The sequence below is a fragment of the Nelumbo lutea genome, chromosome 8 (assembly GCF_056320005.1).
Source record: "Nelumbo lutea isolate HS-2025 chromosome 8, American lotus-T2T, whole genome shotgun sequence".
In the NCBI taxonomy this organism is placed as follows: Eukaryota; Viridiplantae; Streptophyta; class Magnoliopsida; order Proteales; family Nelumbonaceae; genus Nelumbo; species Nelumbo lutea.
This window is the reverse complement of record NC_142691.1, coordinates 58,785,641-58,809,527: the sequence shown is the minus strand read 5'-3', so window position 1 is coordinate 58,809,527 and position 23,887 is coordinate 58,785,641. Positions and strand designations below refer to the sequence as shown.

The 23,887-nt window shown below is 36.4% G+C and overlaps 1 protein-coding gene across 5 annotated transcripts; it reads right to left on the bottom strand.

The window, feature by feature from the left end:
- Positions 1-4,929: 4,929 nt before the first annotated feature.
- On the bottom strand, positions 4,930-23,887 carry LOC148844409 (putative disease resistance protein RGA4). Of its 5 annotated transcripts, XR_016102839.1 has the most exons (6): positions 23,757-23,887; positions 23,573-23,686; positions 23,367-23,489; positions 9,132-10,241; positions 7,736-7,835; positions 4,930-5,132 (listed from the first exon to the last, which is right to left on the bottom strand). XR_016102839.1 is itself a non-coding variant. In XM_088956622.1 (3 exons), exon 1 carries the CDS (start codon positions 12,144-12,146, stop codon positions 9,351-9,353), a length of 2,796 nt encoding a protein of 931 aa, XP_088812748.1. In that variant the 5' UTR covers positions 12,147-12,339; the 3' UTR covers positions 4,930-5,132; positions 7,736-7,835; positions 9,132-9,350. The 5 variants fall into 5 exon arrangements, 2 of the variants coding, with proteins under 2 accessions (XP_088812748.1, XP_088812749.1); XR_016102838.1 differs by lacking the exon at positions 23,757-23,887 and having other exon boundaries at positions 23,573-23,711; XR_016102840.1 differs by lacking the exons at positions 23,367-23,489; positions 23,757-23,887 and having other exon boundaries at positions 23,573-23,708.

Here is a 23,887-nt window from a genome sequence, read left to right as displayed (position 1 = left end):
GTTCACGCCCAAAGAGGTGACCAAAACCCACTCCATTGAAAATGGCACAGCTTATGGTGAGGTAAGATCAACAATATCAAGAATTATTCTTGATAAGATCCAAATGTGGAAATCGAACTGGGTAGGGGGGACAAGAACTAGAGGAGAATCCTATGGATTGCTGAGTACATGAAACTGGTGAATTTGCCCCTATTTCATAGCCTTCTTTGGATCAGCATCCTAATCCAATTAGGAAAGAATTTCTTGATCGAAATCTAATATTTGGATCTAGACTCTTAAATGTATAAGACTTATCTTATCCTTTAGCTAATCCTAATCAAACTATAAACCATAATTCGTCCATTTTTAATTAACTCACTTAAGCCTAGTTAGAAATGGGCTTTAAGCCCATTTAGTCACATAGCTCACTTTACCTTTCAATGTTGGCTAGCTTAGCTCTTTTTGTATGGCGTGGGACCCTAGCATTGATCTACACATCAGCCACATGGGTTCAGTCCAGCCTTTGTTATAAGGCCTGGCCAAATTCACTATAGAACACAATGAACCCCTGAGTTCATCAGTATGGACTCTTAATGAGCCCAACATTTACACTAAATGGTCATTGAATCCAGCCACCTTATGAAGGCCCAAGGACTATTAGTAAATGCAAGATTAGCCCATTAGGTATAACCCTCAATGGTTATACACTTAACCTTTCAACCCTTAATGATCAAACACTGCCCAACAAGAGAGGACCTCTCCCTCGCTGCAACATATAGTGTTGCACTCTTTACTCACATTGATCCCAGGAATTAAAACATTTTGCAAATATTTTATGAAATCATAATATATATGTTTGTCTCTACATAAATATATTTTGCAAAACAAATCTCAACACTTTGAAATCAGTTGCCGGCAATTTAGGTTTTCATCAGAGTGAGTGCATTCCCTGATCATTCACTTTGTTCGACAAATGGTGAATTCTTGGCAATTTAGGTTTCCATCAGAAAGAGTGCATTCCCTGTCACTATGATCACCTATTCATGTGAATTCTTAGACTACCCCAACATACTCAGGTTTTTTACCCGCTTAAGGATCTCACTGATTGGCATATTAAAGACAGTCCAATCCAACACTTAGTAGTACCATAATCGAGTCTTGGGGTCGGGTATAACATTCCAGTTTTTCCCATCTATTTCCAAGGTCTAGGGCAATACTGAAATTTGGTCCGATTTAGGGCTTCAAGAAAATTCACACTACATGTACCTCAGATCTCACTCTAGTAGCTAAGACAAGCCACTACAACCCATTTGGCGGTACATCAATGTCAGCCTTGGCAAGAAAAATCTTTTCAGATCTATCCAACAGTTGTGAAGATTCTAAATTAGCACGAGTCTCATAAATGTCCAGTTTAAGGGTATTACATAGAAACACACAAAAATAACATGAATCAAATATGTAGTACTAGCCATTTACAATAAATGTACCAATACATCAATCTAATTGAAATTAAAGACATACACTATCTAACACCAATGCCTGCTCGTGAATTAACATCAACTCCGAGCTAGTACCTACCCCAACAGTATTTTGACCTTGGGCTGAACCATCATTCTCCCTAATAAGCATGCATGATATGATGCTTATTAGATTGAATCTTCAAATCTTGAACAAAAGCATGCACACATTCACACAACTCTACTAATACAACAAACACATTGCGAACTGTCTCAGAACTGATGCTTTTCCTCCCTGCTGGTAGTGATACAATTAAGAGGCATATATACGGAAGCACACACAAATTATTTCTGATATATATAGCTTGAATTATTGGATACCTAAAGTCAATCAACTACTCTTTCCTGGACATCCAAGATGTTTAAAAATGTTAGCTACACCAAATATATCAGTACAAGTTGAATATTCAGATAAAGAATTCCACAAGAAATTCAGATAAAGGCCAAAGATTGAAGGGAAAAAAAAAAGAAAGGAAAGAGAGAGATTAAATTGTCTGACAGGGACAAGGGCTGTATTTCTAAACTGAAGTGCTTAGAGACCAGGCCAGAACTCAGCAATTTGCTCTAGTACAAATGCTTAAGAATGCAAATGAAAATAATGCAAATTCTGATTTAATTTTGTTCTAAGTTTTACTTTATTCTGCTTCAAATCTAACTTTATTTCATTTGTACTACAATCAAAACAAAATAAGGTAAATTTTGAAATAAAAATAAATCATTTGCACTTTCATGGTTTTGCATCAATGCAAATAAATTTGCATTGCAACCAAACAGAGCCAAATGAATCTTGATTAGTAAAGGTGTTAAAGCTGATGAAGGGTTTGGGTTTCAAACAATACATAATAGCCATTGGCTCTCTACGGTGTCAGTGGTAAATGGTAATTAATACATGCCTAGCTATAAATAAGTAAATAAACAAACAAGACTATATGTGTATCTTTGTAATTTCTTGGGGATGTGTTATCCCAGGTTTGTGTAGCACCTCTTGGATTCATCAAAAAAAAAAAAAGAAATGTACACCTACTAGTTAATTAGACACTCAAATTTTTTTCTTCTTTCAAAAAAGAAGAGAGGGAGACTAGAAAATGTCTCAATAGAAACAGGGGAGTAAACAACATCAAAATATGTATACACATGCAGAAATAACTAGTACAGGGTAATATTACAATTTATTAAGAAGATAAGAGAGAAAGAGAGAGAGAAGCTAGAAAGACAAACTATTGGTTAGTTTGGTGCATATGCAGAACTAAAATTAGGTAGCTAGAGCAATGAATTAAATGAGATAAAATTAATTGAATTACCTTTAATTAACAAATTTGCATTGGATCGATGGAAGAGATATAATTAGGTACAAACCCATCTCTCATATATCTTGGAAAAACGACCTACCCAATAAGCTATTGAAATATCTTCCAAAACCTCGTGATCAATCGGTGCAATCACAAACCCATGTGTATGTAATCCAGTGTGTGTTTATACTAAGCTTCTGTTGCACATTCTTCTTTATGCTGTTTCCAATCTCAATCTCGCGTCGCAAAACTTCTGTTGCACATTCGTCTTCTATGTCTTCAGCTTCATAAGCCACTTCTTTCAAATTCATCAGCCAATCTTTCACATTTTCTTCCGTTACTTGCCATGTCGTCTCACTCTCAGCCTCCCCAAGTACACCTTGAATCTTCCGCAATATCTTCTCCAGCTTTCGTAGCTCTGCCTTGAAACCCCAAAAGCTAGATTGATCTGAACTGCAATGCAATGAAGGAGATTATATTGATGACAATACTGATCACAGCTTAGGCCATCCCGTTAATTCTGCTTTGATCAACAAAAGGATCTCTTTCAATTCATCTGCATGCATATATATGATGGTGGACTAGCTACTACCATCTCTTATATATCCCTAGATGGGACTTGGGAGGAAGAGGATATACGGTCAACCCTTGCACACCACAACTTGACATTCGGTAGATTCTTGGAACAAGTCTAATACGGCAGATTGTATGGACCTGTCGTATAAAGTAAATATATTTTGTAGAAGCTTCCCTTCTTTGATCTTTGAATTGAAGCAGCAGCTTCGGTCCTTCTAGGTTTTGTGAGGACCAAATCAAACTTCCATTGTCACACTTCAACTTGACTTCAAAACTCATATATCCATGATTCTTACTACTATATCCAAGTTGTGTAATAACCAAAGTGATATCCAAATTTTCATTCTCAAGTAAGGGTGTAAGCGAGTCGAGTTCGACTCGAGTCAAATAGTTGAGTTTGAACTTCACAATAACCAGTTCGAGTGGTTCATGAGCCTAATCGAGCTCATAATAAAATAATATTTTTTAATATATTTATATTTATAATATAATAAACATTACTTTTTTATATTAAATTATTTATAATATTAATAAATACATTTATAATTGATTTCCAAAATATATTTTTATTTATAATATTAATTTATTTACAAATTTTTAATATACTTAATATTAATTTATTTATAATTGACTCGATTTGAGTCAAGTTTCGAGCCAAATACGCGAAACTTGAATCGAGCTCGAGCTCGAGTAGTTTGATGCCTGGCTTGACTCGACTCGATTACACTCAAGCTATCCTCCAACCCCAATATATTGACTTCCATTTACCAAAAAATAATAAACAATATACCTACATAAATTGTGGTCCAAGCCCTTTATACATAAAGAGGCAATATTTGTGGTATAGTCAAAGGATCATGACCTACCACTACTTCAAATTGGTGGCTTCCACATGAAGAATTAGCAGCTTGATCAAATGAAGGTTTCAAATCATTTAGTTTCCTAGGAGCATTTTAGTAGAAAATTTGTTCATCATCCAGACTACATTAGTACGCTAGAGAAAAAAACATGATTTAAATCAAACACTATAAGCTAACTACATTTAGGCCCAGTAATTAAATTACTAAATGGGGAGATTTATATAGGCTATGTTTGGTAAGGAAAATGCAAGGAAATGAAGGAAAATGTAGGAAAACTTTTACAAACTTTGTATAGGTTTCTTTGACTTTTCCTTCAATTCTCTTCCGTATCTTTTTCCTTCAAACCAAGCATAGCCTTAGTGTTGTGTTAGATCAAGACTGATGTATCTATATCATGGTTTCCAAAATCAGACCGGACTGGATGGTCAAACCGAAAAAACCAAGAACCGGTCATCAGTTCCGTTTTGCCCTAGAGCCATTATTTCCCCTAAAACCATTGATTTGGTCAGTAAATCACTGACTTGGGCAGTCGAACCTTTTGAACCATTCAACGGTTTGACTGTTTTTTTTTAATTTTTTTGTCAGAATAGGTTGTCCGTTCGATTCAAACGATCGACCTATTCGACCCAAGAGCCAGACCCCTGACCGGTTCGTTGTCCGAACCGGTTTTGGAAACCTTGATCTATATATATATATATGGGAAACAGATGACAGAGCTTTTAGCCTACTCTTCAAATCATGTAAAACACTATTCACACCCAATGGTTCTCCCAAGTTTAATTATAAATTACAATAAAAACAGTAGAAATTTTACGACTACAACCAGCTTTCCTCCATGTCCATGCCTCCATGGTATTCATACAAGATGTATAGGCAGCCACAGTCAAATTTCTGATATATGCCAAAACACCCTGCAGGGAGTAAAAAGAAACAATTACTAGAAATTGAAAACATAACACAACACAACACAAAAGTTACAAGATAGAGTTTGCTAGCTCAATCTATGTAACATTGCAAACTGAATGGGTCTAGGGTCCGGGCATCATACCCTAACATAACATGGGGCTGTTCAGAATATTTTTATTAAAACCAATTAGCTATTCATGGCAACCACCAATGTGCATCAATTGTAATGGGCCACTGCCCACAAGGATATTACGAAAAACAATGGTCTGGACCCAATACAGGGTGTTGATATATTTAATTGAGCTCAAAGGCAATAAGACCTAATACAGGCTTTTTATTTTGGGGCTTAAAAGTGTATTGGCTTAAGATTATAATTCTTTTAGAAGCAAGACACTCGAGACAGTTTTCAGTTCAATTTTGTGTTTCCAAAGTTTATCCAAACAGAGAGTAATGAGCTTAGAAGATTCCACTCAAAATGTACAAAGATCATACACAACTACACGATATATATATGTGCAAATTATAACTGCCTCTATTTAAACTAGTAAATAGTAATTGAGTGGCACTTAGAACGGTTGTCTTGAGGTGAAGCTAAGGCATATATGGCATAATCAAGTTTAAAAGTTTCATCGCATAAGTTGATACATCCTGATACTATAAAGCTTTGTATAGATTTTCCTACCTTTTTTTCATTTTTCTACTTTTTCCTTCAAACCAAACACAATCTAATGATTCATTTGGTTCATAATTGGAATTAGGATCAAAATCCTTCAGAATCAGATTTAGAATGATCTATTTCCATAATTTGTTTGGTTCAGACAGGAATTGGAATAGGAATTGAACTCAGTTAGAATCAGATTTCATTCCCACCGAAGGGGAGAGAATGGCCATTCCCTCAAATGAGAAAATACTAATCCATAAAAATTGAGAATGAGATTCCAATTCCACTCAACCAAATAGTTGGAATACTAAATAGGACCTAAGAATAATGCTCCTACATAACACACTTGGAATTGCATTTTTTTCTGCTACTTTATTTACATCCATCTTATCAACTGATAATTAAAGTATGATTTTTCTTCTTTTTTGCTGAGCAAAATATGATAAAGATTTTATTTTTGAAAACAAATATGTAACCCCCCCAAAATATTTTTCTGAGCAAAACATGTAAAACACCCACCCACCCCCCCCCCAAAAAAAAAAAAAGCTGAAAGCAGTCGTTAGGGAGACTTGGGGCTAGGGGGGGTGGCAACGGCTAGTTTTCGAACAGGTCGAGCGCAGCCCGCTACGGGCTGGGCTGTGCCCATCCGTGACGGGTCATGGTGCAGGCCGTGCCGGCACACAGGCGGTGGGTAGTGCCATACCAACCCGTGAACCTCAAACCCCCGGTCCATGGGCTGTCATGACGGGCCAGGCCAGCCCAGTCCAACTTTGTGCCAGGCCACGAGCAGTCCGGCCGAATTTACATCTCTACGCACAGATCCCCACTAGTATTAAAATATTAGTCCAAGCCTGGCCTAAAATTAATCGGGTGGCTTGATACTCTCCTGAGCCCGATCCCACAAGTCTCAAAACATACTCAAGCTCCATCGAAAAGGAGTGGTCTGGGTCCGGTCTATCCCACTGGGTTACTTGTCCCTTGAAGAGGTCTACCCAAAATGTAAACAACTCTATAACCAATCAACCGGTGTCATCCAATTGATAACCAATCAAGTTGTTTTCATTCAAATTTACATTGGTTTCTGTATAGTAAAAGATACGATGAATTAAGGTTGTAATATATAATAAACCGGCATATATAAAAGAGTTAGGCAACAGATTTCATTCTGTTGGTTATTAAGGTATAAGCCTCTCAAAAATTGAACTACCATTTGCCATGTACAGTAAATTAAATTAAAAGGACTAGCAACTACAAAATACAAATTGAGGATTCATGCTTGAGAAAAGGGTTTTCAACCTTCCACCAAAAATCATCACATGGGTGTTATGGTTTGATAGATATGCAGCAAAATTAACAACATAATTACAGTCACACTCCTTGCTAATTTCAGAGCGCCCAATGAATGAATCAGCACTGAATCTACACATACTCGGGGACATTCAAACTTCTGATCAAGGTTCTAAATATCGTTAGAAGCCGATATGTCAGTATCTGTGCTTTTTCTGTGTTTATTTTATTTTTTTTAAACCGGTTTAGAGGGTCGGTTTAAGTTTTTCTACCCTTTGAACCATGGTCAGACCCGATACGTTCTCTGTAGGGGTGTATCGGGAAGGCTCCAATACGGTATGTATCAATTTATACGGGCTGATACGTAATGGTATTTTGAACCTTGCATCTGATACATACCAAAACACCCTGCTGGGTAAGAGCAAAAGAAGCAATTACAAGAGAGGGAATGGCCATTCCTTCCCCCTCCCTTAGAAATGAAATCCGATTCCTATTGACATTAATTCTCATTCTCATTCTTGTCTGAACTAAATGGACTATGAAAATATACAATTTTGGTTCTAATTCTAAAAAATTTCGATTCCAATTCCGACTGAGAACCAAATTAACCCTAAGTACTGTCAATTTTGAGTTTTGAGATGGATGTGAAAATAATAGTACCTTACAAATTCCACTAATTAAGCTTCAATTATTGGATTCAGGTCTCTCAAAACGCTTCCACTTGTCACTGAGATACCTGCTATAAACTTGTAGCTCTTCCCTGGACAACCAAGATGTGAGAAAACGTTGTCTAAACCAAATATTTGTTGGTACAAGTTGAGTATTCAGATAAAGAATTCAACAAGAAATTCAGATAAAAGCCAATGATTGAACGAAAAAAAGAAGAAATAATAAAAAAATTTTCCTGAGTGCCAATTTCTGGTATGACCTACCATGTGCTGTCAAAATTCAAATTGCTAGCTAATTCATTGAATTGGAACTTCACCAAAATTAAAATCTCTTGAGGCTGTGTTTGGTTTGAAGGAAAAAGTAGAGAAATGTAAAGGAATCTTTACAAGCCTTGTATTAGGTTTCCCTACATTTCTCTTCCTTTCCCTATTTTTTCCTTCAAACCAAACATAACCATAAAGAAAACTTGGCCTAATTAATGTTGAACTATTATATTGTTTTCTCTCAATGTGAAGTGGAAACAGGGGAATAAACAACGTTGCACTCGAAATAACAATACTTGTGAAGAGATATAAACAACCTCTCAGTCTATGGTTATGCATACCTCTCAGAGATATTTAATTAATACCTGCATATGTATAACAAAAAACAATTACATATATACTTTGTAGGTAATCTTATTTTAGGGCCTTGATTTTGGAATGTGCCATTTTAGTACCTGAACTTTCAGAAATATATATATATATATATATATTCAAGTCCAGTTCCATTAAATTGATGCAAACCAGCGGTTTTAAAGTAACTTCACTCTAGTTTGTTCATTGGAGTAGTCTCACTTCCGAATGCTTGATTTGGCATTGCTAGTTTCAATCTAAGGATATGTTTGTTTGCAATACAAATAAATTTACACTGATGCAAAACTATGGTAGTGTAAATGATTTTCGTGTAAATCCTGACCTACTTTTATTTTAAATTTTAGCTTATTTTGTTTAGTTGCAGTACAAATGAAATAAATTAAGATATAAAACAAAATAAAGTAAAACCCAAAACAAAATTAAACTAGAATTTGCAATCCCATACATTTATACTAGTGTCAATCAAATTGCACAGCAACCAAACACAGCCTAAAAAGTCCAAAGGAAGAAGAAGATTGGTATTTTTTATAATTTTATCTCTTACCCTAATGTTATTTTAATGGAACTGGACATAAATGTATACTTTTAGAAGTTCAGATACAAAAGCGGCAAATTTGAAAGTTCATATCATAATTAAATTGAGACTAACCTCAAAGTATAGGCACATAATTAAAGAATCTAAGTTACCTTAAACAGAACACCATTCAAATAATTTAATTACAGAAAGAGAGACAATATATGTATGAACTAACCTTGTAGAAATCTAGTAAACTATTACCAGAGAAAATGCTGACATGTGGAATTTGAGCAATCTTGTCCCTGTTCCATCGTTTCTCCCCTGTCAAATGCCATTGTTAAAACGGAGAAGTACGGAGACACAAGATGCAGAATTCTGAATTCCAGCCTCCCTACAACTAGCCTTCTCCCCCTATAAACCACATCCTGTCCGTGAATTTGGCATCAATTCACGGTTAGGATGCATTCCCCTGTACTTTGAGCCTAGTAAATTCTGCGCTGAGCTGATTGGTTCTTCTCCCTGCCCGTGAATGGTACTGCGCCCTTGTAAAAATGGGACAATCTTCAATGTATAGCTGTTTTAGTGATGTGAAGCCTTGGATCCCTTTCCACAGAGACGTCAGGTTGCGGCAACTTCTGATGTACAACTCTTCAATTAACACCGAGTTTGGGTTCCCTTCTTTTAAAGATCTCAGTTGAGGACATACAAAGATATACACATGTTGAACCATTGTGATCCAAGAAGGTAATCTTGTACCAGGAAATCCTTCTATCAGCAACCATTTCAGATTAGAATTAGGTTGGAGAGCTTCCAGCAGCACATCATTGACAACTTCCTGATGATCCAGATGAACAGAGTTGTCTTCTTCGTCTTCTCTCCAGGACAATGACAACTGACCAAGGTTGCGCTTTTCCTTCAATAACTTTGCCCTGCTTATTTCTTCTCTCGCTCGTCTGTCGAGGTTGAGGTTGTCGAAGCAGCCAGCTTTGAAAACTATATCTAATTCACGAAGATGATTCAAAGGGCCCAGATCTCCAATACCACCGCCACCATCCTTGCCCACTACAAAACCCCTTAGTGTTTGGAGGTTGGTTAATTGTCCCACTCCCTCCGGCATCTTACTGATGCCACTGTCACGGATATCAAGATCTCTTAAACTAATCATCTTTCTCATATCTCGTGGGAGCTGTTTGAGTTTGTAGCAGGCAAAGAGAAATAAAGTCTGTAAGTTGTAGAGATTGGTGATTAAGTCGGGTAATTCTTCAATATTTGTGTCTGAGAGGTCAAGGTATCTTAAATGCTTCAACTTGCCAATCCGAGATGAAACCTCCCTAATCTTAGCATGCTGCAAGTCCAACAAACGTAAGCACTTAAAGTTTAAGCAGATAAAATCCAACACCCTTTTGTCAACATTAATACGACTCCAACAATTTGATGAGAGAAGAATAATAGTATGGATATGGAATCTGCTTCTGCTTGAATTATTAACATATGCCGAGAATAGTTGATGAACTAGGTTTGTAATAGTCTTAGTTGTTGATGAAACAATTGACAAATGCCGAGTTGTACTTTTTTCATGAATCCATCTTACTAGTTTATTATTATGTTGTTGTTGTTGTCGATCATCATCTATTGCCGATGACAACTCAATGACATTGCATTCATCTCCATTAACAGACAGTGCAAGATCATGCATAAGGTCATGCATCTTGCATCTCCATATGTTACCAGATGAATACCTCTCTACATCTTGAAAAAACGATCTACCCAATAAGATATTGAAGTATCCGTCTGCAGTATCTACCAATGAATTAGCCTCATCGTTCTCAGCTGCTGCGACCACAAACCCATGCGCAATCCATTGCCTTATCAAATCATATTTTATAATCTTATGGTCTTTGGGAAACACAGAACAGTAAGCAAAACACTGCTTCAAATAGTAAGGCAAATCATCGTAACTCAGCTTCAGAGCTGGTAAAATCTTGGTATCGTTTTCGAATTGTTTCCAAATTCCACTCTCTCTCACCCACACCCAATCCTCCTTTGATCTTTTGTTGCGCATAAGCCCGCCCAGTGCTTTTGCTGCTAATGGTACACCCTTACACCTCTTCACCAACGCCTTTCCAATTTCTACCAAATCATCAATTTGATCCTCTGCCACATCAACCCTACAATAACCAAATGCTCTCTGCTTGAATATGGACCAACAATCTTCAAAGGATAATCCTTTCAAATGGTGCATTATTAGAGGAGTAGGTCCATCCCCCGTATGCGTATGCACGATGGACGCAACTTTCTCACTGCGTGTGGTTACAAGGATTTTGCTTCCTTTCTTAGCACCATCTCCTAAACACTTTCTGAATCGATTCCACTCTGCAACATTTTCGTTCCAAACATCATCAAGTACGATTAAGAACCTTTTATCTTCTAAAATGCTTCGAAGGGATGTTTCGATTGTATTCAAATTTGTTGTTGAAGCAAATGTTGTATTGCCAGCGGAGTGTATGATTTCTGTGGCAAGCCTTTTGACATCAAAGTCATCTGACACGCAGACCCACATTTTTAAATCGAAAAAACCCTGGATGGACTCATCGTTATAGACCAATTTAGCTAGTGTGGTCTTGCCCAATCCCCCCATCCCCACTATGGGAAGGACAGACACAGACACAGTAGCCTCTGGGCTGGCGCTGCTGTTAATCAACTTATCTATGATGATCCATTTATCCGTATCCCTCCCAACAACCGGTAAATCATCATCATCTAGAGATGCAGTGGTTTCCCTGTTGTTTGTTATTCTCTCTTTCGTAGTCACATTTTTGAAATGAAATCTTTCCCTTTCTTTTGCAATTTCATCCAACTTCACATTGATATTTCTGATCTTATGAACCATCCTAAGACGAAATGCAACTGGGTTGTTGGAGCTGGGTGTTAAGAAGTTGCGTACCTTCTTTGTCAAGCGGTTCCCAGTATTCTCAACCTTGTATCGCAACATTTCAGTTGCAAATTCATCTAATACATCATCAGCTTCATAAGACACATCTTTGAGACTCATCAACCACTTTTTCACATTCTTGTCTGTAACTTGGAGCGTCTCGGCATCCTCAAGCACATTCTGAATCCCCACCAGAGTGTTTTGAAGTTTTCGCAGTTCTCCCTTGAAACCCCATGCCAGACCGATTTCGTCAGCAATCAGGTAGATCAACTTATTGATGATACCCTCAGTGACACCACCAATCACAGCTTCAGCCATTCCCCCTAGCTATTTTTCTCTGATTTTGATTTTGATCAACTTTCTGTACAAGTATCATCCACTGTCATCGCTTATCCGGAGATCGAATCTGATATCCCGAGGTCACACTAGACTGCATCTAGTGTGAAAGGACACAGACTATGAGACTATGTGTGGACGGTGTGACAAGGTTCACGGTATGGCCCATTATATTTATATTGGAAGGAAGGTGGTTGTGGGAGTGCCAAATTTGAAGACTTTGAAATCTCCTGCTTGCCTCAACTACTAAACATAATAAAGTCAAATTGTCGCACTTGAACTTTAGCTAGAGAAGTCTAGTAGTCCTCTTGCCAATGTTGAATCAATCTCGCCATCAACACATGGGATTGGGCCATCTACTACTTTTTCAATGGTTTTCAAAATCGGACGGATTGGACGATCGGACTAGGAAAATTGGTAACTAGTCAGGTGATCGGTTTCGGTTTTTTCCAAAACTGGAAATTTACCCAAAACCGTTGATTTTAGTCAGCAAATCATTGATCCGGATGGTTAATTGTTCAAATGGTTTTGACTATTTTTTATTTTATTTTTTATTTTTTTAATTTTTTGTCAGAATGAATCGACCATTTGGTTCGAATGGTCGGATTGCTTGACCCGGTAAATTGGTTTGGTCTCTGAATCGGTTTTAAAAACCATGGTTTGAAAAAAAGAAACCACACAAAGAAACGTGAATATATATCAAAACTTGTTGGGAAATAAATTTAAATAAACCCCAAGTCCCCAACCACTTTTGATGATTAAGAAATATATATACATATAGCAACTTCTCTTAGTGGTGGATAAAACTTTCTCCCCTTTTAATTGATTTAGGGAATACTACTGTGTTACCAACAAACGCTATCATCCCTGTTCCAACAATCCATTACAGTTGTACATTAGGGAGATGTTCCCATTGTGCAGACTGGGGTTTCTATGGACCGGGTTTTTTTCCTACCCGATCCAATTTGATGTAAGCCCATTATAAATGGTCTGGACTCTGGACTCTGGACCCAATCCCATAGAAACAGAATCCAAACCGATTCATGTAAATGGATCGGATTAGTATATAATTAGATACAATACAAAATATAGAACTTACAAAGAAAACATAAAAATTGCAGAAAAAATAGCATCATTTAATTGAAATATAGAAAGGAAAAAAATTCCAAAATTACATAAATTGCAAAAACAATATAGAAATTGCAGTCAATAATAGCAGAAATTACGAAAAATAATAAGAAATGCAGAAAATTAACAGAAATTTCGGGAAAAAAACATAAAATTTTATGATAAAATAATTAATAAAAATGTATGAAAGCACACTTCCTAATCTGTATTTTGTAGTCTCTCTTCCAATGTAAACGAAAATATGGCCGCCTCATTGAAATGTTTCAGTATTGGCTTTCATTTAAGATGACAGACGAAAACGAGTTATACAAAGAAATGTAAACATCAAAGGTTTGGATTTCCTCCTCACAAGATTGTTCCCTACACTGATCTTATAACACTTGTAACTGTGCATTGAAAACATCCCTGCTGGTATATTTTCATTTATGGATAGGTTTACAATGCATAGTTTCACCCCTTGGTTAAGAAACAAACAACCCGAACTACTTTGAAGATCAAGAAATATGTATGACAAGAACAGAAATCACCCCCTTGGTTTTAGTAGACAATGCGCTCTCTTCCTTGATCAGTCAACAATATGTGAATGATTAAGGAATCTTTCACATTAGAATATTGAATTTGTCTTTTGCATTAATTGTCATTTATCTTACTTGGTTAAACTGTTGACATATTAGTGGTAAATTCAATTCAAAGGATCGTCAGGAATTACAATGTGTGAATTGAAGGTTAACGCCATAAAAAGGGGTTTCCACTGCGGCTGGCAAATAGGTGGATTAAGTTGGTTTGGGTAAGGGTTGAATATTAATCATGTTTAAAGGTCATAACCTACTTTGACCCACCTATATTGACCCACTTGACGTATCCATATTGATCATTAACCACCCTCACCCATATTGGCCCACCTACCCTCACTTATAAATACAAAAATGGGTTGGGACGACTCATATACACAAAATAATAATATTCTGAGAGGAACATCTTTCAAGACTATCATGTGGCAAAAATGAGTCGGGACAACCCATATGCTCGAGAAAAACAATTTTTGAGAGAATAATCTCTCTCAAGGATGCCATGTGAAATAACTGGGTCGGGTTGGCACACATACTCAAAAAATAAAACATTTTGAGAAAATCATTTCTCTTAAGACTGTCACATGACAAAAACGGATTGGGTTGCGTATATACAAGAAACATTTTTTAGACAATCATCTCTCTCAAGATTGCCACGTGAAAAAAAAAAGGGTTAGGTCAACCCGTATACCTGAAAATGCAAAAATTGTAGATAAATGCAAAAAAAAAACAAAAAAAAATACAGATAATTCAAAAAATACCAAAATAAATTACAAAAAAAAATGCAAAAAAAATAATACAAAATTGTAGAAAATGCAGAACTTTGGCAAAAAAAAAATCAGAAAAAAAGCAAAACAATACTAGGAAAATGTAGGAAGTGCGTGAAAACACCAGAAAAAATGCAAAAAATATGTAGAAAAGCACAAAAAATGTAGAAAATGCAAAAAAAAACCAAAAATTTTAAAAAATGTAAAAAACCAGAAATTTGCAAAAATGAAGAAAATACCAAAAAATTACAGAAAATGTAAAAAAAAACCATAACTTTTATAAAAGTACTTTTATAAAAGTGCTTTCATAAAAGTACTTTTATAAAAGTTCTTTCATATAAATGTACTTTTATAAAAGTGCTTTCGTAAAAGTGATTTTATGCTTTCATAAAAGTGTTTTCATAATGAAATTCATATTATTAATAATGAAATTACGTAATAACTTTAAAAGAAATAAAATTCAAATAACAAAAGAACTTAAATATTTTAAATATTATTTAAATATTGAAATATTTAACATAACTAAATTTTAAATAGTTAAAATAACGAAATTATGTAATAAATTTAAAAGAATTCTTAAGAGTAGAAAAGTAATTATACTATCTATCATAATATTTGAATTAATAATAATTTTATGCTTTACAAAATTATGTAGTATAAGTTCTAATTTTATGGATTATTAAATTTAATAAATAATTAATATTTTGAAAAATTAAATAATGGTATTATCTAAATAATTAAGTATTAATGTAAATAATTATTTTAAATAATTTAAATATCAAAAAATTAATAACTAAGTCATATCTTATATATTGTTTCAAAAACAAAAAAAAAAAGCTAGATTAAATAAGAAATTATATTATATCTTTAAGAAATGATCAAAAACAAAAAAAAATAATTATAATGATTTGGTAATCTTTGTTAATAAGAATATAAAATACAAAAATAACTAAATAATGTTATAAATAACTAATTTTGAAATATTACTAAATCATATTTTAAAGATTATTTAAAAAACAAAAAATAGATTAAATAAAAAAAACTATGTAATAACTTTAAAAAAAAATCTTGAAAACAAAATTAAATATAGTAGATTTAATAATATTCAATAATAAGAATATAAAATATAAATAAGGGAAAATTCCTGATAGGTACCCTGTACTTTTAGGCCAAGTGCCAATTTAGTACCCAAACTTTAAAAGCAACAATCTAGTACCTAAACTTTCGAAATGCAACAACCTAATACCTACCATTAATGGACAGTCCGTTATGTATATCACGTGACCTCATGTGCGATTTAAAATTTTTAAGAATATCAAAATTACCCTTAAAAATAAAACACATTGTTCATTATCTTCTTTCTAAAAAAAAAAAAACAATGAAACAGAGCCCTCGCCGCTGGCCGCGACCATAACCGCTACCATGGCCAGCAGGAGGGGTGGTATTCTCATTTCGTCACTGTAATCGCCACCATGGCCCACACTTGACGCTGTTCATCAAGAGAAAAAAATGAACTACGACGGAGGCAGAACAGGAACTGTCGAAGAGGGGAGGGAAAAAAGGGCACTCGCTTCATCGTCGTTTTTCCTGTTTTCCAAGTAACGATCAACCTAGAAGATCTACCCAAGTTTCCAGGCCTCAAGTCCATCTCGGCTATGACTAGGATAGTTACCTGGTGGAAGCTACAACTAGTGAGGAGGATCCCGTGACTTATACAGAAACTATGTTGGACATAAATTCCTTGAAGTGGGTAGATGCCATGAGAGATGGGATGGACTCAATAGAGACCAATGGAGTTTGGACTCTAGTAGATCCACCCCCTGGGGTAAAAGCAATTGGTTGCAAATGTATATATAAGAGGAAGAAGGGCCCCGATGGTAAAATTGAGACTTAAAAGATTATGAGTATAGCATTTTGCCATTAGATTATGAGGAAACATTTTCGCCAGTAGCCATGCTTAAATCCATTAGGATCCTTCTAGCTATAGCAGCATACCTTGATTATGAGAATTGGCAAATGAATATCAAAACCGCGTTCCTAAATGGAGATCTTACTGAAGATATATGTATACAACAACTGCAAGGTTTTATAGCTGCAAATAGACCTGTTCATGGGTCGGGTAGCCCGACGGCCCGGCCCGCACCCCGGTTGGGCTTGGTCATATAATTAGGCCCGCGGGCCTGACCTCGGGCTTAATACAGTAAACCCGATTGTGTTTCGGGTTGGGCTCGGGATTTGTCAAAAAAGCCCGGCCCGACTCAGTATTTTATATTTTATGAAATATATAATATGTATTTTATATATTATATAAAATATATAAATGATACAATATTTATAATTTAATATATATATATATATATATATATTATTCTTTTCTTTATAATTTCAATCTCTCTCTATTCAGCTGCTTCAACATTAATAATAATAATAGTATAGGCAAAATTTCGGGCCTGGGCCCAGGCTCGGGCTTCGGGCTTTTTATGAGGGCCAGGCTCGGGCCCAAGTTATAGGCCCAATGGTCGGGCCAGGCTCGGGCTCGGGCCTTAAAAAAAATTGTTAATACACAGTAAAAGCCTGGCTCGGCCTGGCCCATGAACAGGTCTAGCTGCAAATCAGGAACACATGGTATGCAAATTAAATAGATCCATATATAGACTTAAGCAAGCTTCTAGGAGTTGGAACATCTGATTTGACTCTACTGTCAAAAGGTTTGACTTTAAGCAAAATCCGGATGAGCCTTGTGTTTACAGAAAATCCAGTGGGGATAAGGTTACATTCTTGGTTCTGTATGTGGACAACATTCTACTCATTGGGAATGATGTAGGAATGTTGACAATGGCAAAAGTATGGCTTTCACAGCAATTCTCCATTAAAGATTTTGGAGAAGTTTCCTATATATTGGGTCTTCGACTTTATAGAAATAGATCGAAGAGAATAATAGGATTGTCCCAATTTGGTTACATTGACAAGATAGTCAAGAGATACAACATGGAGAACTCTAAGAAGGGAAATGTTCCTTTCAGCCACGGAGTCACTCTCTCTAAGGGGATGTCTCCCAAGACTCCCGAGGAGATTGAGAGCATAAAGGACGTTCCCTATGCCTCAGTTGTAGAGAGCATCATGTATGCCATGCTATGCACTCGTCTTGGCACTACTCAAGCAGTGAGTGTGGTAAGCAGATTCCAGGCCAACCCAAGGCAAGAGCATTGAACTGATGTGAAAAATATACTTAAGTACATTCGAAAGACAAAAGAGTTTTGTTTGGTATTTGATGGTAGCTCACTACAGATCCAGGGGCATACTAATGCCGACTTCTAGTCAGATCCAGATGGAAGAAAGTCTACATCTGTGTATATTTTCACGATAGGATCATGTGCCGTTTGCTGGATAAGTAGCAAACAAGGGTCCTAAATAGCAAAAATAACAATCCACAACTCAAGTCGAACACATTGTCATAAGTGAGGCTGCCTAATGAATGAAGGTGTTTATTCTGGAATTTGGAATTCAGCATAAAACTCATTCCACTATTGTGTGATACCACTGGATCTAAGGGAGATTGATATTAAAAAGTGGCATCAACGGAGAATGTGGCAAACCCATTGACTAAGCTATTAACACAAAAAGTGTTTGAGAAACACATAAAAAGTTTGGGACCCCAGTTTGTACCAAAAGATTGGACATAAGTGCAAGTGGGAGCTGTTAGATAGTGTATGCCCTTAGCTCCAATCAGAATGATGTACATTATGACATTTAGTGTAAATGAATAAAGTATATATTTGATTCATGTTATTGTGGTGTGATTCTGTATAATACCCTTAAACTGGACACATATGAGACTCGTGTTAGTTTAGAATCTTCACAATCGTTGGATTGATCTAGGGAGATCTATCATGCTAAGGCTGACACTGATGTGCCGCCAAGTTGGTAGGAGTAGCCTATCTCAGCTGCCAAGGTGAGACACGATGTACATGTAGTGTGGGTTTACTTGAAACCCTGAACTGGACCAGAATTCTAGTATTGCCTTGGATTTTGGAGATTAGTGGGCAAAACTAGAATATTATACCTGACCCCTAGACTCGGTTATGATATTGCACTAGGTGTCGGATTGGGCTATCTTTCATATGTCAATCAATGAGATTCTTAGAGGGGGTGCGCGCGTGTGTGTGGCGCAATAAGGTGCTTTAGAGGCGCACTTTGCTCGCACTCCGTGTGCACCCGCGTGGCTCGCGAAGGGTGGCTTTAGTTTTGGTGTGATGCTGACCATTGATCACCATTGATGAGACCAACAGCCACAATCCGACCAGGTGTGATCAAGAGACAATTCAAAGTTAACAGTCATTAACTGTTAACTACTTTTTAAACGATCACAATGTTTGAAATTGTACAAATTTATAAGATTAGATTGGTAGCCAAATGATTTAGTCAAAAGGAAGGGATTGATTACTTTGACACCTATGCACTAGTGGCTAGAACAACTTTATTAGAACACTCATAGCATGAACATCCATTTATAACTTATTTGTTCACTAAATGAATGTTAAATTTGCTTTCTTAAATGGTGATTTAAATGAATAGGTTTATATGGAACAACTAGAAATATTTGTTCTTCCTAGAAATGAGAAAAAAATCTATAAACTTGTTAAATCACTATATGGATTAAAACAAGCACCTAAACAGTGGCATGAGAAATTTGATTCTCGCATTCTAGCTTTTGGTTTTAACCATAATAGTGATAATAGATGCTTCTACTCAAAATTCACTGAAAATTATGGAGTTATTGTATGTTTTTATGTTGATTATATGCTTATTGTGTGTAAAAATATGATTGGCATAAATTAAACTAAAAACTACTTACCCTCTGCCTTTAAGGTGAAAGATTTAGGAGAAGTAGATATCATCTTGAGAATAAAAATTAAAAAGCATAGTAGGGGCTATGCATTAAGCCAATCACATTATATTAAGAAAGTATTTGAGAAATTTAAGCATTTAGGGTTTAAAGAATATAGCACACCATATGATTTTAGTATAAATCTAGTAGAAAATATTGATAGAGCAATTATACAACTTGAGTATGCTAGTGCAGTAGGAAGCTTGATGTATGCTATGCTTTGTAAGACCTGATATTGCATTTGTAATAAGTAATTCAGTCAGTTTACAAGTAGTCCCAGTGCAGAGCACTGGAAGGCAATTAGGAGAGTTCTTGGGTATCTCAAGAGAACCTTGGAATTTGGCTTGTTTTACTATGATTATCCAAATGTACTAGAAGGATACACTGATGTAGGTTGGATTACCGATAATGGAGATAACAAGTCCACCTTTGGATGGATTTTTCGTCCCTGGTGGAGGTGCGATCTCTTGGGCATCCAGGAGACAAACTTGTATATCTCACTCGACCATGGAATCCAAATTCATAGCCTTAGTGACTGCTAGAAAAGAGGTTGAATGTATTACGAATTTATTATTGGATATAAAACTTTGGCCTAGTCCTATGCCTCCAATTTCCATTTACTGTGATAGTGAGGCAACTCTGTTAAGAGCCTATAGTGGTACCTACAATGGTAAGTCCAGACGTATAAGTCTGAGACATAAATTTGTCAGGCAACTAATTCAAGATGAAGTCATCATTATAACCTATGTGAGGTCAAATAAAAACTTGGTTGATCCTCTTACTAAGGGATTGGCCAGAGAATTGGTAAGAATAACAACCAAAGAGATGGGATTAAAACCATTTACTTAGTCACTATAATAGTAAACCAACATGAACTGAAAAAACCATCAGTATTGGGTTTAATGGGTAACAACAAGTTGTAGCAATGTGACTGTTAGCACTGACATTGAGAAATTTCCCATCACAACATAAACAATATTGTCCGTTATGATGAGAGGTTGAGTTAAACTCTTAATGAAGTTCTAAAATGTGTCAAATAACAGAACACATAGTAGATCTTCACCTATGTGAACATAGAAGTAGTGCCGCTTCTCATGAGAGTTTGGGTTTGCTCTCGGGATTGTTTATGAAACCAAGAAAAAATCACATGTCCATAACAGTGCTAAGCAAAACTTGAAACTCTTGCAGAGACTAGACATTTTGTGTGTATGGGTGTCTTCGGTTTGTCTTGAGAGTAATTGGTTTAAGGTCTTACCACCAATAATTTTGACAAGACTCTGAGATATCTATATTAACAAAAGGTTTAAGTTAATAAACACCTTTTGTATGCATAATTGTGTCATAGTAGTTTAAAATGAGAGAGAGAACTATGTAATTGATCAATCAATGTGAGGGACTATTGGATTTTAATCTCATAAGAGATTAAATCCAATGGGTTTGATTGGTCAATTAGATGAGAATTTGCACATGCACACTTAATTGAAAAAAAAAATAGTTTTTCTTTTACAAAACCCTGTTTTGAACTTGTCCCATATTGAAAAATTATAAGCTTTGTTTTTAGTATTTTAACAGGAGCTGATTTATACTCCTTAGAAATAGTAGAGGAGAATATGGGGGATTGATACCACGCAATGCCCGTGCACGCGTGTGCGTGCGTGTGTGCAGCGCAATGAAGTGCTTTAGCAGCGCACTTTGCTCGCACTTCGCGTGCACCCGCGTGGCTCACGAAGGGCGACTTTGGTTTTGGTGCAATGCTGACTGTTGATCACCATTGATGAGATCAACGGTCACGATTCGATCGAGTGTGATCAAGTGGCACAATTCAAAGTTAACAGTCATTAATTGTTAACTACTTTTTAAATAGTCACAACTCTGAACCAGCACTACTTTTTCTTCATACCTCTTCATAAACTATTTAAGGAGCATGAATCAGACTTCAAAACACACAATTTCGAAATCCACTTTCTCTCTCTCTCAGTCCGGTCTGCTACAGTCTTATAGAACGTTTTTTCGGAGATTCTTCAACTTTGCTGGTTGCAGATTCTCATCCAAGGCTCGGTTGTATCCAGGGAATGGAGTTGCCTATAAACCAACAGCAAACTCAGTGAAACTGAGTGAGGGAAAATAACGTTCTAAAGGCAGTGTCTTCAGACGCACCTCAGAGCTTCTCCTCTAAAGTTACAGTGACCCCAATTCCCAACAATTTTAGAACGCTATTCTACAATGGAGGCAGAAGCAAACATGACTTCGATCAAGATCTTGTTCGACTAGACTAGTTTGATGGAGCAAACTTTAGCCGATGGCAAGACAAGACAATCTTCTTTCTGACCACACTAAAACTATACTATCTGTTGGACCAAATCTGCAACAACTTCCTAAACTCACTGACAAAGAGTCAGAAAAACTAAAGAAGGAAAGAGCAAAACGAGAAGAGCACTCACTTTTGTGCCGATGACACATACTGAATGCCTTATCAGACCGGCTCGACAACTTCTACAAGGAACTTACATCTCCAAAAGAAATCTGGAAGGCCCTAGAATTCAAATACAAGGTGCAAAAAGCAGGTACAAATAAGTATCTTATTGCAGAATACTTTGATTTCACCATGAACGACCATAAACCCATACTGGAGCAAGTTCATGAGCTACAGGTGATAGTCAACAAAATTCGATCCCTTGACATCATCATTCCTGAATCTTTCCAAGTTGGAGCAATCATTGCCAAACTTCCACCCTCTTGGAAGGATTACAGGAAGAAGCCTTTGCACAAGGTTGAAGAATTTACCTTGGAGCAAATTCAGCAACACCTTCGTATTGAAGAAGAGTCTCGGACTGTTGATCATCGTTGATGAGATCAATGGTCACGATTCGATTAGGTGTGATCAAGAGTCACAATTCAAAGTTAACAGTCATTAACTGTTAACTACTTTTTAAACAGTCACAATGTTTGAAATTGTAATTGTTCAATGTACTTTTTCTAAACCAACACCTACATTTTCTTCATACCTCTTCATAAATTATTTAATGAGCATGAATCAAACTTCGAAACACACAATTTCGAAATCCACTTTCTCGCTCTCTTGCACCATCTGAAAGGATTCTCCTTTGAACTTTGAAGATTGTTGGTCCATATTTGTGCGAAAAGCATTTGGTGGTGATGGGGCTAAAAACAACGCAGATGATTAGGAGGAAATTGGAAAGGAGCTGGTGTGAAAATAACGCATTGGGAGGGCTAATGCACACCAAAAACTCAAGAAAGGAATGGGAGTTGCTGAGAAAGAGTGAAGTATGGAAGAAATGCAAAAATGATACTAAAATTTTACCGGCACTAAAGCTGTGTTACGATGATTTGCCTTACTATTTGAGCAGTGTTTTGCCTACTGCTCTGTGTTTCCAATGGATTATGACCTTCGTAAAGTAGTTTTGAGAAGGCAATGGATTGCACATGGATTTGTGGTGGTTGGAGAAGGTGATGATGAGGTTGATGCCGCTGAGGAGTATTTCAATAACTTGTTGGTTAGGTCGTCGTTTTTCCAAGATGTAGAGATCTAGAGATGAACTTGGTAATTAAAATATGGAATTGCAAGATGCATGACCCCATGAACGATCTTGCACAATCAGTGAATGGGGATGAATGCAATGTGTTTGATTTGTGGTCGAACTCAAACTCATTGGTTGATGACGACGATAATGATCAGCAGCAACAACAACAACAACAGAATAAATTAGCCGCAAGTCGAATTAATATTCATGAAAAAAAGTAAAACTCGTCATTTGTCAGTTGTTGAATTCTGAACATCGTTGAAAGTGGCATCGAGAAGATGCCAGAGGGTATGGGACAATTAACCAACCTCGAACTCGAAATATTAATGGGTTCTGTAGTGGGCAAGGTTGTTGGTGGTGGTATTGGAGATCTGGCGGGCCCTTTAAATCATCTTATAGATTTCAAAGGTGACTGGTTCCACAACCTCAACCTCCATAAACAAGCAGCAAGAGAAGAAATTAGCAGGGCAAAATCATTACAGGAAAAACACAAACTTCGTAGGCTATGGCTCACCTGGGACTTGTGGTGGCGATTCTTCTGTTCCAGATGATCTAGAAGTCATCAATGATGTGCTGGAAGCTCTCCAACCTCACTCTGATCTGAACTCTTTCTATATAAATGGATTTCCTGGCACAAGATTACCTTCATGGGTTACAATGATTGAACAGGTGATTATTTTGAATTGTCTTAATCTGACCTCTTTACAGAAAGAAGGGAATCAAAACTCGGTGTCACTCAATACACTGTGGATCGAGAATTGCCCCAAACTGATATCTCTGTGGGAAGGTATCCAAGGCTTCACATCACTAAAACATCTCAAGATTGAAG